The sequence below is a fragment of the Trichoplax adhaerens genome, genomic scaffold (genome assembly GCF_000150275.1).
Source record: "Trichoplax adhaerens TRIADscaffold_19 genomic scaffold, whole genome shotgun sequence".
In the NCBI taxonomy this organism is placed as follows: Eukaryota; Metazoa; Placozoa; class Uniplacotomia; order Trichoplacea; family Trichoplacidae; genus Trichoplax; species Trichoplax adhaerens.
In genome coordinates this window covers 805,908-822,413 of record NW_002060961.1, presented here as the reverse complement: position 1 = coordinate 822,413, position 16,506 = coordinate 805,908, and the positions used below count along the sequence as shown (strand labels likewise).

At 34.4% G+C, this 16,506-nt stretch overlaps 2 protein-coding genes across 2 annotated transcripts; one reads left to right on the top strand and one right to left on the bottom strand.

Annotated features, from left to right (window-relative positions):
• Nucleotides 1-178: 178 nt before the first annotated feature.
• TRIADDRAFT_60991 (uncharacterized protein) lies at nucleotides 179-3,337 on the bottom strand (the record flags this gene model as incomplete). Its single annotated transcript, XM_002116906.1, has 6 exons — nucleotides 179-255; nucleotides 432-546; nucleotides 745-812; nucleotides 2,199-2,268; nucleotides 2,756-2,839; nucleotides 3,230-3,337. The coding sequence occupies 6 exons, from the start codon at nucleotides 3,335-3,337 to the stop codon at nucleotides 179-181; spliced, it is 522 nt and encodes a 173-aa protein (XP_002116942.1).
• A 1,308-nt stretch (nucleotides 3,338-4,645) lies between these two features.
• On the top strand, nucleotides 4,646-7,447 carry TRIADDRAFT_60990 (uncharacterized protein; the record flags this gene model as incomplete). Its single annotated transcript, XM_002116966.1, has 9 exons — nucleotides 4,646-4,660; nucleotides 4,826-4,912; nucleotides 5,320-5,399; nucleotides 5,609-5,669; nucleotides 5,938-6,092; nucleotides 6,311-6,354; nucleotides 6,499-6,603; nucleotides 7,049-7,229; nucleotides 7,330-7,447. The coding sequence occupies 9 exons, from the start codon at nucleotides 4,646-4,648 to the stop codon at nucleotides 7,445-7,447; spliced, it is 846 nt and encodes a 281-aa protein (XP_002117002.1).
• Between the last annotated feature and the right edge of the window lie 9,059 nt (nucleotides 7,448-16,506).

The window sequence follows — 16,506 nt, the reverse complement described above, 5'->3', positions numbered from 1 at the left end:
TTTACTATCTAGGTAACATAGTGGGTATATACTGTCGATAAAAGTAATTAGAAAATTTATAACTTAATTTTATTAATTACACAATTATGAGTCCTTTAAAATTTTGGTGTATTCGAAATGATAAATTATCACGTGTACAGTCATAAATCTTTGCTTAACTATGTTCTTCATTTCGCCATTACAAAATTAATTTGAATGGAAAATGATAGACAACTGATTGACAGATTGCTAACCATGAACAAATTCCAATAGCTCCTGCAAGATTGAATATATTAAAACAAATTCAAGTTATTATCTTTAGTATCATTTTTTCTTAACAGCTATCAACATCCAATTGATCTTTAAAATATCGAATACACTCAGAGTTCTATATTTGATTTTTGAAACTATAAAACTGTTCACATTCATAGTATCATTTTTTGCCTATGTACCTGCTTTACCAGTTGGAACAGATATTAATATATTTATAGGCACCATCCAATCGCCAGGCATAAGCAACAAGGGATGCTTGTACCAAATAAATGTTAGGCGAGCATGAACGCCAATCTAACATCAATTTCATATCAATTAATAGTGTGTAGCTGTTTTCTAATGCATTTGATCAATAAACACAGTATTACTAACTCCACCATCATGTAAAACTCATTAACAAGTAAACCAGTCGCATAAAGTACCTATACAAAGTGCATTTAAATAATAATATTTATAGTTAAGAGTATAGTATAGTGCCAATGTAACACTTACAGTGATAACAGCATAAACAAGGAAACATGCCGCATTAATTTTAAATTCCATCTTCTTTCTTTTAGTACCTAAAAAAGGTAAAATATCTTTTAATAATTTAAAACTAGGACTTTCATGTAGAGCAAATACAACATGGCATCAGGAAGCGTATAGACGAGATATCACATCATCAATTGGATGATAATTTTATTTAGGAAAACGTTTCAATTTTATTCAATTTTGTAATTATAAAATTTAAATGAATACTCATAGAAGTATGATCTTGCGTGGCCAACAAATTGACATCACGTGGTAAAAGAGTGTACCGATGACGCACTTTCTTCATATGTAAATATTGTTAAGAAATACATTTGCAATTGCGGATTGTTGGTCATTGCAATATACTGTACTGTATAATTAAGTAAGTACAGTATAATCGTAATAACATTTGATACAGATTGGCTACTATATGGTAAATCTGCATTCTATCGTATTGTATGGGAAGAACTCATTGAAATAAAATTGTGGTCAATTGTTGTTAGAGTCATTATTGACACTGCGCCGAAGAGAATGAAATACTGCAAATATTTTTCAAACACTATTCAATTGCTATCACAGTCTATTTGCAATAGATATTATGTTGTGGCAAATCTGTTGTCAGGTTAGATCCTCAATTCATATAACAATTTTTTACAATGCCTTGACTAAGACACGTCTCGATGATGACTTAATCATCAGCACTCTAATCAGTAGGCTAAGTGAAGCAATTTTGATTTACTCTAATAACAATTCTACCAATATACAGTACCACGAATGCCAAATTTTTTTTGCTATATATTTGTAAAGTTAAACCCACCCACAATGGAGCGTCCATTGACAGTATTTACTAGGCCTTAGGGTATGTTTTCAGCTGCTTCAATCTAATACAATTTCCTACATTTGGGTCAACATCTAGTTTAAACAGGCTACCCAATACAGTATTGCAAATTGGAAGTCCTTTCTATTTCAGTTATGATTAATTTATCTAGATAAAACACCAATTACTGTACATTCAATGCAAGTAGGCTCTCTTTTGAATTTAAAGATATAACTATCTTGCTAGGATACTTTCCATTCTCCGATGAAATTTCTCATCATTGATCGGATTATTTCTATGGAATAATAACTGCATCTATCTAGTTTTAATCATCATTCTCTCGTGCGGTAAAATGTCAATTGAAAACTGTGATTAAGTTATGAATTCAATGGTGACACATTTCAGTCAACTAAATGGACAATAACAGCAAAAACTTACAACAAAGGCTTTTCGATAGATATTGAATCACTTGATCAATGTGTAATTAAAACTAATCATCATTTCGCTTTGGCAAAGTTTGACCCAAGCTATGCAACAATCTTAACAGTAGAAATTTTTGTCCAGTCGCTGAGCTCTATCCTCTGAGTTGAATTTTATTTGCATTAAATACGTCACTTACTTAGATTTTCGTAATCGGATGACAATTTAGCCACTTTTCTATTTAACTTTGAGTAAGGAGCAAAGTTGTCCTGTAATCCATGAAATAAATCACAAAGTATTATTTAAAGCAATTATTGAATAAAGTAGCAAATTGACGAGTCATTATGGCCTGCAAGTAATGCATGTCTCAGATACGAAAATGATGAATTGATTCATCATGAACGTATTTCACTAGTTAAGTGACCCAATTTTTGACTGTTTCTCATGGTACAGTGTTGAATTGTTAATAAAATACACAAAGCCTTCACAAGGAAATTTTCAATTAATACGTAAGGCGATGTTTCATCGCGTCCCATGCCATCCTTGCTACAACTAGAGCTAAACAACTAACACAAGTAGAGCAAGGAGAATACACACTGTTCCACTAACGAAGGATATCATGCTCAATAAGACTATTGATCTTTCTTTGGTTTGAAAACTATAAAGTGTAATTCCACTTTGGAGATATCTAATGGGAGGTTTTTTTTTTCTTTTAAATTTCTGTCATGGGTACGATTAATGAAGTTGGATACTTACCACCATACTAATATTTCGCATTTCTTGGCGTAAAACTTGGATTTGTTGATTTAATTCTTCTTCTTGATGTTTCTTACAAAGTGTCTAAAGGCAAAATGACCATTGTAAAGCACTATTTCATGACATTTATTTCCATTCCTACTCGTAAGTTAATGTCGGTGCCATAGGATGAGAGTGAACGCAGACAATACCGTATACCACTCGGTCGTATAGAATTGAGTTATTACTTTACCATGCAATATTTTATCATACTATCTTGAATTAAAGGATAGAAAGAAAATTGAGCTAACAGTACAGGTGTTCTACTGCTATGATTGATTACTACAGCGTTGGATTGTCTACAACAATGTTTCCTTCACCATCAATTGATTGATTCAACATTGACAACCTGGCTAGCTCGTTTAAGACTTTGGACTAAGAAATGCACTAGGATAGAAATGCATGATATGGAAAAGAGCAAAGAATAAAACTCACCGTTAATAAGAGTTTATGAATGACAAGATAAGCAAAGCGTACAAAAAAGATATAAAGAAATATGGAGATGAGATTGAGAGCGCTGGAAGATAGGTGGATGGAAGCCATGTTGAAGCAGTTGGGCCTAGTTGGGCCCACAAGTACCAAACTGTCGATGCCAGCTTGTCGTACAAGTATTCCTGTACAGTACCGTAGAGTATGCAGTACTGTAATATACAGTACTTGGTACTACAAAACACAGTACTTGGTACTATGTTGGTCCAAAAGCGTAAGAGTCATACTGTACTGTACAAATACGGTCAACTTGAATTGCTAATATTAGCAAATGGGCAGACTTTTTAGTAATATAAATTATACAGTCGCAAAAAGCATTCTATTTCCAATAGATAGATACCCAAATGCGTATAGTAAAATAAACGATTGGAATTTGGATCTACTGTATTTTCAAACGTCGAGAAATATTGTCATTATGAGACCCGCTGCACAGTGTACAGTACACTGACTACAGTACCTTATACTGTATACTCAGTACTGTACACTGTGCAGGACTTGATTGTTGTCCTAGTTGCCGCGATTGCTTTTGAAGTTCCTCTTTAGAAGTTCCTTAATTATCGCTTAGTCATTCTTTAAGCGCGATTGGCAATTATTTAGGCACCTCAAATGCCATTGGTGCGGCAGTTTTGAGCAAGAATGTTCATATTTCCGCTTACTACCGTGCTATACCGATCTATCATCATCTGGTCGCCCATGACTTGTTGGCTGTGGTAACAATGGACACAGACAGACGGAATCAGACTATCCGTAGTTCAGTACTGCCTATAGTACAGTACAGTACAGACCGCTGGAAATACAGTACTGTACCTGGACTGGACCCTCTTCTCGGATGGACAGACTTTTCATACCCTACAGTATACTGCCGAAAATATCTACTCAGTATGGATCTTCCATGTCTGTTTTCGAAATCATTGGTGCTAACTTGAAGAACATGGACGATCTAAAGCGACTGCTTCCAAGCAGAACTTAGTAACAGGCAATACTATACAATATAATATTACTTCATTTAGAAAAAATCAGTTCCTTCGGAATCGACTGTCGACATACCTAAAGGACTGTCCTAATGACGTGTTGGATGACCAAAGTTGGCCAGGTGTCTGTCTGTCCAAAAGAGTGGCCAGTCCAGGCATTCTTCTACTGTACTGTACCGGTAGTAGAGCTCATCGTACAGGTCACAGGTCGCTCAGACCTCGACTACTTTTTGGTCCCCTGCTCGACTGTGCAATTGCATCATTGGCATTACTCAACATCATTTGCATGCTAACCTTAATTCGACGATCTGTCCTTATTAGTAGAAATCGTACTATTAACCCGCACTATCCCATCGGTAAAACACAAACGTGCCTGCAATTCTTAGTAAATATGCCTAAGAGAAAGGTAAGCTGCTCATGCTAGTTGATCCAGCTCCACTCTGCACAGTGTGCAAGCAAATACGAGCTTGATGCAATTATTATGTTCAAATAAGGCTACAACTACAAATGCTTGCAGAATCATTGCAGAATTCACCGAATCATCTCCCACGTGTTTGTTTGTATGCAATAGGCCAGTGTAACTGCAGTAGGGAAAGCAAAGAAGCAAGCTAAAAAAGCGGCGGATAGCAGCAAAGCTAAAGGTGGCAAGTCTTCTGCGGTAATATGCAGTATATTAAATACGGTGCAGCAAATGTGAAATTGCTGTAATTCAGCATAGTATTAATGAAGTAATTAATTGATAACATTAGCATTGCATTCGAAAATCGCAATATATTCGCGTAGGATGAAAATCCAATAAAAAAACTTACTGTAAGATACTGCAAGATTCATGGAGATATTCGTATAGTACTGTAAAATATACGAGTAGATACTGTATTTTTTCTCAAATCTCTATAAGAACATACTGGATCGTGTCAAAATGGATCTTTATTCATGATCCGACGTAGACTTGTATGATTTTACTTTTAAAGAATCACCCGTTTTCTGCTGGGCTGATAGATGTAAGCCTGTAACAAACATGGTGCTGAGATACAATCGTTGTTAATGAGATCATTTAACATCTAGGTGGATAAGGAGCCAACTGTGGAAATAAAACATGACCAATCGTCTGTAGAGAAAGAAAATCAATCTCATGGTAAATCGAGGTAATTATGATAATGTTCTAGCAGGGACTATGTCTGCCACTTTTCATGGAATAGCTCAAGCGGACCAAGTTTGATCCGTTCTTAAAATTGTCGTTCTTTCTCAAAAGTAAATTGCTGTAGATGACATACAGTAAATGATAAAGCAAAATTGCTTTTGAAGCAACCTATCTCTAGACATTAATATTCTTATTTTAATTCTAAATATGTAGCTCAAACTGGAATACAAAAATTACTTCTTGGAATGTTAACGGTATAAAAGCATGGTTCAAGGTAAATGCACATCCTAATTGCAAGATTCTTATTTATCTTATTATTAATTACGAAGCACAGTCATACTTGTACCCAATCTACAAGCTAGATATACTGTGCAAACATTGAAAGGATCAAATTATCATCATTTGGTATCTTCTACCATTATCATAATATCACTGTGTAGTGTTGAGTCTATTTCAACCTAGCTAGAATACCCTGCCTGCTATTTTCAATGTTAGCTGATGACGACATGAGGCTCTAGTGTTTGCTATTTATTTTGGCATAGAAAAATGGACATTCCTACCTGACTGACAGTAACATAGATATCATCTGTCTGCAAGAAACGAAATGTGCCGAATCAGAGATACCAAATGAAATTAAACTAGATGGCTACCATACCTATTTTTATTCTGCAGAGCAAAAAGGCTACAGTAGCACAGGGTAAGGATATATGTATTTCTTAGCCAATCGGTTATCGATCACACGACGCCATTAAAAAACGCTACTGTTAACCCATCATTACGATCAAACTCAATTTTATTGATGACACTAGTAGCTGCTGTTCTGTGCAATAGTTTAGATTTCTAATATATCGTAGACCTAGATAAGTTGGTAGTATGAATAAACTTTTTATTAAACGACTCCTGATATTCATTCAGGTTGCTATCAAAGGTGAAGCCCCTAAAGGTTACTTTCGGAATCAGTAAGTTTTGACTATCGCATACACAAAATATCAGCTATATTGTCTGTGCGAATAGAACGCCTTCAGTAGACAGAAAATGATTGAAAATTCTTATTATTCCGTCGGTACATCTTTTATTTATTATAATTTTTAATTAAATCATAGCAAATATTATATTGCATATAAAATTTCGTACAGATATTGAAAAGCACGATAAAGAAGGGCGTGTCATTACGGCAGAATATGATAAATTTTTCCTCGTTGGAGCTTGTAAGTGGCAGATTATTGCATAATGTTTGCCAACTATTAGACCAATTGTCATGGCTAGAAAATTGTGGTTCAATTTGTTATAACGGTATGCGTGTCTTCGTTGCTTGTAATAGATATTCCAAACTCAGGTAGAAAGTTAGTCAGGTAATAAGCATCGGCAGCTTACGTAATTATGATACTATTTACGACGTTCCGTAAAAATTTATTATAATAATCATTTCTATTAGACTGGATTATAGACAAGAGTGGGATGCTGATTTTCGTAAATACTTGCAAGGACTTGATAGAAGTTAAGCCTATCATACTTTGCGGGGATTTAAATGTATCTCACTTGGAAATTGGTATAGTACTGTTATGTCATGTCCTTGTCATAGCTACTCTTCAATGCCTGATGTTCATTTCTACTATTACTAGATAACTGAAGCGAATTGTAAATTGATTTTAGATCTGGCTAATCCGAAAACAAATACAAAAACTGCCGGATTCACTAAAGAAGAAAGGGAAGGATTTGGGAAATTATTGGATTGCGGATTTATTGATACTTTTCGTCACTTTTACCCAAACAAAACTAGTGCTTATTCCTTTTGGAGCTATATGTCCAATGCGAGATCTAAAAATATTGGATGGTAAGAAATTTGAACTATTTTGCCGTAACTTCTATGCCGAAAAACGATCGGTATTTGTAATATTGAACTTGTTATCCGTTTGAATATTTTGTACGTATAGGAGACTGGATTATTTTGTTACTTCCAAAAATTTAATACCAAATGTAGCAGATAGCATCATCCGTTCAGAAATTGAAGGCAGCGATCACTGCCCGATTGAACTACTTCTGCAAATATAAACGTTGTTCTGCATTTTTTATATCTATCAAATTTTTATCATGCCTAAGGATGTTGAATGTTCAAGTGTAAAGTTTGCATTTCGCAAGCAGTCATTTTACTACGTTATTAGTAGAATGATCAATGAGAACTCTTAGTTAATATTCTACTATTGCACTATCGAGTAAAATGCATTATATGACTTCTTATGAGATTACTTTTCTAGTTCTAGACTGACTTTTTGCAATAGAACGTTGACAGCGATAATTTGCCGTAATTGTTAATATCTTTCCTTTATTCTTTTTATTTTTATTGCGGTATCTTCAATGGCTGCATTCATCAGTTTGGTAATATGTATATTGTTGACAGTCCGTAGAATGCAACATTTTTTAAAATTATTACCGACGCAACAATAAACGTCAACAAGCATCATTGTATACGATAATTAAAATGGTTCAAAACGGTTATTGAGATCTCTTTTTCGCACCAATTGATATACGAGTATATTAGTGATATGGATAAAAAAATTGAGCATCACTTTATACAAGAGATTGCAATTAGTCATCCATTTTTACAAGTATTGTATTTCTTTGGTATACTCCTCATCAATGAAGGCTATCTTTATTCTGCGGAGTTGTTTAAAGAGGAGCTAAAATGCTGCGCACCTAACTATTCTTGCAAGAAAGTTGGTCAGATGAGGACATAGAGGTAGCAGATGTTTGAATTGGTGTTGGCTACTATTGGAAGGATGGCTCTGCGCGACTATGTAATTCCAATTGATACGTTTAAACTATATGGAATCATATTATTACTATCGCAGAACTCCAGCGCGCAAGCAATCACTATTTAGAGTGCAGTTCAGTAAACATACTTCAGTCAAGAATGCAATCTATAATCCCTTAAATAATATTGTAATTAATTATTAATTCACAATCCATATCAATCTTCGACTCTGCAAATCCTCATATACATGTATGGTTTAAAAATAAATTTTACCAGAGACTACTAAAGTACACAGTTACAGTACTAAAAGAATGAGACTACCGCCCATGGGGCCTACTACAGTAAATCATAACTGTGACTGACAGTTTCATACGGCACCCTGTCCTTCCTTAACCTCCCTTAGTTAAATTGAACTGATTTCCCAAATTATAAAAAGAAAGCGGGGACGTTCAATCGGCCTGCAGTATATCAACACTAATTCGATGTACGCTTCCAGTCTTGCGATATAGCGAAATGATCTGCAAAATAGTCAACCTGCGTATTTCAATGAAAATCATGGACAATCCATCTCTCTTTCTTTTCAGCAGTTCCTGCTAAAAGAAAGAGTTCTGAGGTCCCTGTAGTGACTGCTTTTACATTTACTTGCTGTTACGATTTCTTTTATTTAAGATTTAGTATAACACACAGTAGGAAGAGTTTAGCAGAGCTTGTGTACTAAACTAAACTTTATTATCCATATTATTACCGTTATAAGCAGAGAACAATGAAAATAACGTTCTATAACGGGCATTGTATCACATCCATCAAATAGACAGCTAATTTCTGACGTCCATCCTAAAATAGAAAGGTGTTCTTGTGATTGTGTTATCTAAATCCTAATCTTAAAGATTGCAGTTTATTTTTAAGTGAAAATAGGAGAGTGTATGGTGGTTTACAAACAATCCTATACATGACACAAATCAGTCATCCCATTAAGCATATTAAATCAAGTACGAAAAAGTACAGTACTGGCTAACACCTGCATGCTTAGTCAGAAAGATTGTGCATATTGATTGACTAAAAACTCCAGTCTAGGAACCATTTGGAGGTCCCTTAATCTCTTAACACCTGCATACTTATTCAGAAAGATTATGCATATTGATTGACTAAAAACTCCAGTCTAGGAATCATTTGGAGGTCCGTTGTTGATAAAGGAAAATCGATTGGAGAATGATCGCGCAAGACATGATCAAGGTCCGGACGCACAGCGCATGTCCGCAATTCAGTCCCTGGGGAGCTGGAGTCACAAGACCAAGGGCGTAGTCCCGTTGGTGAGTCTAGTCACAGTGGTGTTTCGGACAGTAAAGCAAATACAGCTTCAAGTTGAAAGGGTGTTGCTGATACGTATCATTTCGGCTAGTCATTCACTATGCAAAATGGATTGTTTATCCTCTGCAACTTGGGCCAGGAAAAAGCAAACTATTGCCCTACTAGATATGCAGTTGGGCAGCCGGTAAAGTTTATTTGGTGTTGATTCTCCAAGAGGTAAACTGCGGCATAGAAGATCCAAAATGACGGTTACTTACTACTGGTCATCTGTTTCCGGTAATTTGCAGGTAAGGATGAGCTATTACCAGCTTTAGCTAGCTGATTGTATATGTTGATTGAGTGTATGGTCATAATCTATCCATTGGGCTAGATTCTAATTCATCAATGATCGATGGATAAGCCCTTTTCCATGTCCAGCTTCTAAAATGGGGCCTGGTCTCCACTCCATCTCTTTTCTTTTTCACCCGATGACAATTAGAATTAGGAATGATATAGATCACTTACTTGCTACGATAGTGTTAGCATCAATCAGTTGAAGAGAACTGCAAATGCAATAATATCATTTGTTGTTGGTGTACAACGAGATCGGCTGATTGCCCTTAATTTAGATCATTTTGATAATGAACTATCAGATAGTCCAACGACAGGACTATTTTGGGATGAACTACTAAGCTCATCAATAAACTTTCTCTACAATGGCGTATACGCTAGCTGTATTTGAAAGAGTCTGATAGTGGATCTCACTTCCCTTATGCTATCGGTAAGAAGAATAGTCCCCCCCAAAAACTTGTTACATTAAACGAGTGGACAGCATTTCTTTTCCATGGCCTATGGTTCACTTTCGATAGTGCATCGGACTAACCACAACAGATTTGACTCACCTTTCAGTCTAGCAGTCTAACATCACTGTCTATTTGTCGACAAATCTGAATTGATATTACAATCTCACAACGAAGTACAACTTAGGACCATAGTATTCAAGATGAAAGGACAGTATAAGCATACAGTACGTATTCCTAGAAGAATATCGACAATGCTTGCTGCCAAATAACAATCTTTTGAAGTTATAGGACAGAGCACGGTAGTGTCAATTACTTTCAACGAGCGAAATGGATACTGACTAATTATTGGCTAACCATAATCGAGTTAAATGCCCTGGATGCATAATCCTCATACTGTATACCGACTAGATGCATAATGCATGCAGAACTCTCGTGTTAAGTATTTAGTTTTTACACTTGGATTAAACGGTATCTTTATAGCATTCGCTATGATTGGGCAGTTGTGATCGAGTCCTAGTTTACTGGACAAGTTAGTGTTAATACTGTATACGAGAAGAATTGATCATCATTGATGGTAATAAACAAGTATTGAAATTTGAGACTTTCTATCCTTTTTCTCCTTGAATTTGGAAGGCTGAATTGCTCAAAAATCTGATCTTTATGCAACAATATCTAACCCTATTAGGTCAAAAAGGCACAGCAGCAAATTGAAATGATACTAGATTCTAAAAAGATCCAGTATGAAAGAGTTGATGTTGCAACCAGTGAAGAGATGAAGAAAAAAATGCGAGACCTGAGCGGCGACCCTAAAGCGCTACCCCCTCAACTTTTCAATGATAGCGCCTACTGTGGGGTAAGAAAGTGAACTAGAATTAAATAAATGCTCATCTCAATTGTACGAGTATCTCTACACTATAAAAATAGTGATGATGTCCAAGTAGAATGATACTCTATTTTACAAATGGTATAACTATAATTGAGTGGGCCTTTTATCTCTGCAGTAGTTTAGAGTAACAGACTATAATGTGCGAAGGAGAAGCATACTACTAAAATATCGCTCGTTTAATTAGTTTAGATCAATCTTACTGATAGAATTCATGATAATATAACTTCAGTTTAGAGTGATTCGTACTCATTGCATCATTGTTACTTTTCTTAGGGCTATACAGAATTTATGGAGGCCGCTGAAGGCGAGAATTTAAATGGCTTTCTTAAATTATAACTTTGGAAACTGTCATTGCGTGGACCTGTAACCAGTGAAAAAGAACCTTTCCCGATTATTTGTCTACTAAAGCAATGATTGGCTTATGAGCAAATCTTAGAAACAAGTTGTTATACTTTTTATTACGTAGTTCTGTCTGCTTGTCTTTTCTACTTGTCTCTCTGCTTGTATTCTAGCACCGTAAAATGTTGACGGTAATAAAAATTTTTTAGTTTTGTTAAAATCGCTTATGACTACTTTCCAAAACTATTCAACACCAATGTACTCAACAATATCTACAGATATTTTTAAGGATATGAACATGTCAACAGTATAACAAGATATGGCATTCATGTGCTAGTAGCAAAATCTACTATCTAGCTAAGATATTTCAAATAGCTCATATTCTTTACTAGATATTGCATTGGAAGCATACAGCGAATCAAAAGAAATCTTCAATCAACCTATTCCATTTCATTTTTAGCCTTGTATATCGCACTCGACATAATCATATCTACTTAGCGTTAATATTTTCCTGTTGCTATGAAGTTAGAAACGTAATATCTATAGACTATAGAACTTGCAATGCAACAAAGGCAAACTGTACTGCTACTTCAACTTGAGTAACAAACAGTGCAACATCAGTAAAAGACCGACACGGGAGTCTTCTCCAAAACTCTCTTAATTGTGAAAAGTTACCAGCTTATCTATCTTTCACTTTAGTCGCGGCCAACTACCAGAGTGCATACTTGCAATTGAACATTAAACAGCTGTGTCAGTATTTGTATAATCTTAGATCCAAAGAGTTACAACTTCATACTTTAAAGCATGTAACATAAGGCTAATTACAATAGAATCACGATCTGACCTTCCTGCTCTCTTACAGTTAAGTCCCTAATCAGTTCACTTGCCCTTCTCCCTATAATGAATAGTTTTATAATTTTAAATTTTATTAGTAACCTAACTCACCCTATATATATGTATATTCATTACTATTATACACAGTAGTACGATCACACATAACACATATCTATCGACTATTTTCTAGAATTTTGCTGGATTCTACAGTTAAGGCATTGAACTAATAACTAGAAAAACACAAGCAGTGCAATAATAGCAAATAACGCCCCATCACAATATATCTTTGGTGATCGGACTTAAACTAGTCTATCCATTCGACTTAATCTCCGACTAACTTCGGAGACATTCTCTATAAGGAAACTAACCTATTCCAATATAGAGAATTCAGTCAAATGATAGATTATTTTCTAAGCATCTATCATTTCACCTAATGTCTAGAAACATTCCTCCTCAGAAGCTTGTAAAGTTCGATTTATACTGCACAAAGTTGACGATAGCATGCTAAGACATAATTATCTGAAAATGCTTCTTACGACATTTGCATCAACATATGGCTGCAATCTGGATGAAAATATTCGCGACAAAAAACAAAAACTAGACATTTGCCAGGCTGCAGTGATGCAGTCTACAAACGTTACTTATAAAATTGTAGCACGTCTATCTATTACGCTTAAAGGCGCTATCACTACTATTTTACCATGGATAAATTTCATCGAGTTAGCAAGATAGCAAGCATAGTTTATTGAGGAGATGATATGAATAACAAGTTCTATTGTATGCTCTTATCATTATGTATAGTCTTTCTATTTACTATATATATTGAATACTATGTCAGTTTATCGTCATAAATACATGAACTTTCCAAAAGCATTCATATAAGAATCTTATTTTAGCCCTTTTCTCTCCTTCCGGCTCTTTTCCATTCCATCAATAATATCTTACTAAATCCTTTATTGCCTCAAGATATTACTTCGATTCCCTTGTTAATCGAGGATATATCATTTTCAACAGCATGCTAGTATAAAATTTGTAAATTAGCTCCAATGTTCATTCGCAAAGTAGGACCATACCATTCATTATACGACATTTTTAAAAGCTAATCTTAAACTCGTAAGAAGCCCAAAGTAGTACTGATGCAAGTAACTTTATACATAAATCACACCGTGCGTTGGTTTCAGAACATTAAACTACGAAGGAGTTTTAGACGCACTAGCAAAAATACTCCTTACCCTAACGGATCTGGCTCATGGTAATAATAAGACTGTAATATACTCGTATACGACAGAATTCATCACTACTCTGGTAGCAATTATAATTTTGATTTAATTACAACTGATAGTCTTGGATAACGCATAGGCATGATACTGTATGAAGTATCACGGCACTTCACTGAAAATTTTTGACATGACCATATTCATATCGGAAGATGTATTTCAAGTATTTTAAAGGTGGAGTTACGCCAGGTTTTCCCTTTATTCCAAGCTGAGCAGTGTTTCTTCGTTGTTTTCGACATCAAGTGTTTTGCTGCCTACATTTTCCATGAATCTCCAATGCGGGTGGGTGGGATCAGCCAAAAATATTGTCAACTTTTTTACAGCATGCATAATAAGGAAACCAGTCGGGTTGCAATTGTAAACTACCTTTAGCACTTAAAGTGACTACTAGTCTATCTTCATAATTTACTGCTTCATTTTTATATTACATACATCGTACCTCTAGCATTTGGATCAATTTTTCAATGTTAAAAGCATTTTAAGTTACATATAGCCCACAATGAAGTAATAAAGGAAGTTTATGATAGTCAGGAATCTGGTAAACTATTACGAGGCATATGGAAAAATAACAGAATTCCTTCGACTTTATAATGTTTTACCACCAAAGAGCTTTATTTCCTCAATTTTTCTCTATCACTTAAACTCCTGAATATACAGTAATAGACTAATTCAGTAATCGCAAAATAGAATATAAAATTTGTTATACTCCTCTAGGTTTATAGCTTTAATTATTAATAATTAATCAAATCTTATTTCACAACATTTATATTTTAAAGGCGTATCCGTTTACTCCAAGTGCTCTTCTCTTATTCATAGTTTAGCACCGTTGCTATTTGATCACTAGTGGATAAACCCGACCGCCAAGATAGAAACTTGTTTACTTAAAAAGCAGTCGTCTTTGAAAATTAACAGCAAGCCATCAGCAATTAGCGTCGCTAAGGAGGTGCAAAAGCTTCCCTTAAACTGATAAAGACGTCATATCCTGTGTATATGAAAAGAAACAACATGTGAATAATTAGCCCGCTGATAAGTAAAAAAATTAATGCTGCGTTCGCAAATAAAGGCTGATTCATTGAATCCGCCGCAAGCTACGTCTTTCCTAACAGAAAGTAAAGTTGAATGCTTGCCCTATTGTATTCTATTCCTTTAATAAAAAAGAATGAAATGATTATAAGATAATTAATTGAACGGATCTACGGCATGTCTTAGCTTCGTTATGCTATCATATAACGATAACTCGCACTTCTTTGACTCGAAAGAAAGCCGATCCCCACGTTAGCAGAACTTAAGATCCTTCCAAATATCGCAATTTTTATTTACTTTAACTAAAAATTAGAAATTGTATTAAATTAATTATGCATAGCGAGGAATAGTATGATTATTTTACGTTATTTCTAAGAGCCAAATTAAAAAAGGTAGCACTATACATAGGACAGTAATAATTATTCTCGATTTATTTATAGTAGCCCTCTGATGAATAATCTTATTCGAAGCTTGCAATCGATTTCAATTATTTAAAACAAGCAAAAAAGTAAATTAAAAGTACTCTAATTTTGAAGCTAGATGATACTGTATATACCATAGCGTAGTTCTATGCTCGCTCTATCATACTTCGTCGCTACTAAATCGTGAAATTCTATATGATAAGTATAATAAAAGAATTGTATTCAACCAATAAGCTAATTTCCTACGCGAAATAGCAGTATAATCTTTGTATCATTGTTGTAATTTGGCATTATTTATAGTATAGTTTGTATACTCTAACTTAGTACCTTTACGAACATGCAAGGATATCATCCTGCTGTACAACATAAGATAGGATAACTGCATTGGTACTTGTTATCATATGAGAACTATATCCGGTCAGGTTATCTGACTTATCTGTAACCAATCAGTAGCCGAAAGACATCATACTTATAAGTGTGTATATCGTGCAATCAGTCATTCAAGGATGCTAGTGTCAAGAGATACTCTCTAAGTAGCTAAGTTCTTAAGATATCGATTGTGGAGAACATCAGTGGTATATAACCTCTTACATTGCTAAGAGTAATTCTAATTCTATTTGGATAGAAGTTAATAAACGCAATTTGTAAAGATTACACAAGTATTACTCCATCGCTGAGTCTTCATCAGAGTACCTCGAAGTCAAGTTACATACACATAGATTCATCAAAGGCTACATTTACAACAGTCATTATGATTTTTATTAGATTTAATATCAACTCATTGCATGTATACGAGTAAATGCTACTTAAAGAGAACAATTATAGAATTAATTTGACCATGAAAATGTTATGCAAATTAAGAAAAGGAAAATCATTCTTAAATATGAAAGTGATAATAACAGCGATGATATCTATTGGTATCAAAAGTAGACATGAAGAGTTTCAATAAGTAATTGTAAAAACCCCATCATGACATTTTGATCGTAAAGCAAACCATACAATAATATATTGAACATTGAATGTATTGGTGAGAAAGTTAGTAACAACAGTGGTAACAAAGAATGGCAAGTATGTTGAAAAAGATACTAAAATTAATATTAGATTGAAATCAATGTCATTCATAGATGATAGATTGATATTACATGCGAGTATATATATATTTATATACACATAAGAAGAAAGATAGACGATTGATCGAAATCAACCCTTTGCATTTGCGTTTGCAATTAAATGAGAAGTTTCCACCCACATCAAATTTTACTCTTAGTTTCGTAAGCAGTTATTTATTGATTAGCCTACTGTATATATACCTAGATATTATCATACTTTTATGAAAAAAATTATTTGTTGTATTTTATCTGAACATGAATATACAAATCCAGTTCTTCTGTTGAAGAAATTATACAACAAGTCACAATTTCATTATCTTGCAATCTTAGCATAGTTATAGTAGTAGCTGTAACAGTATATAGAAACAGTAGCAATGAT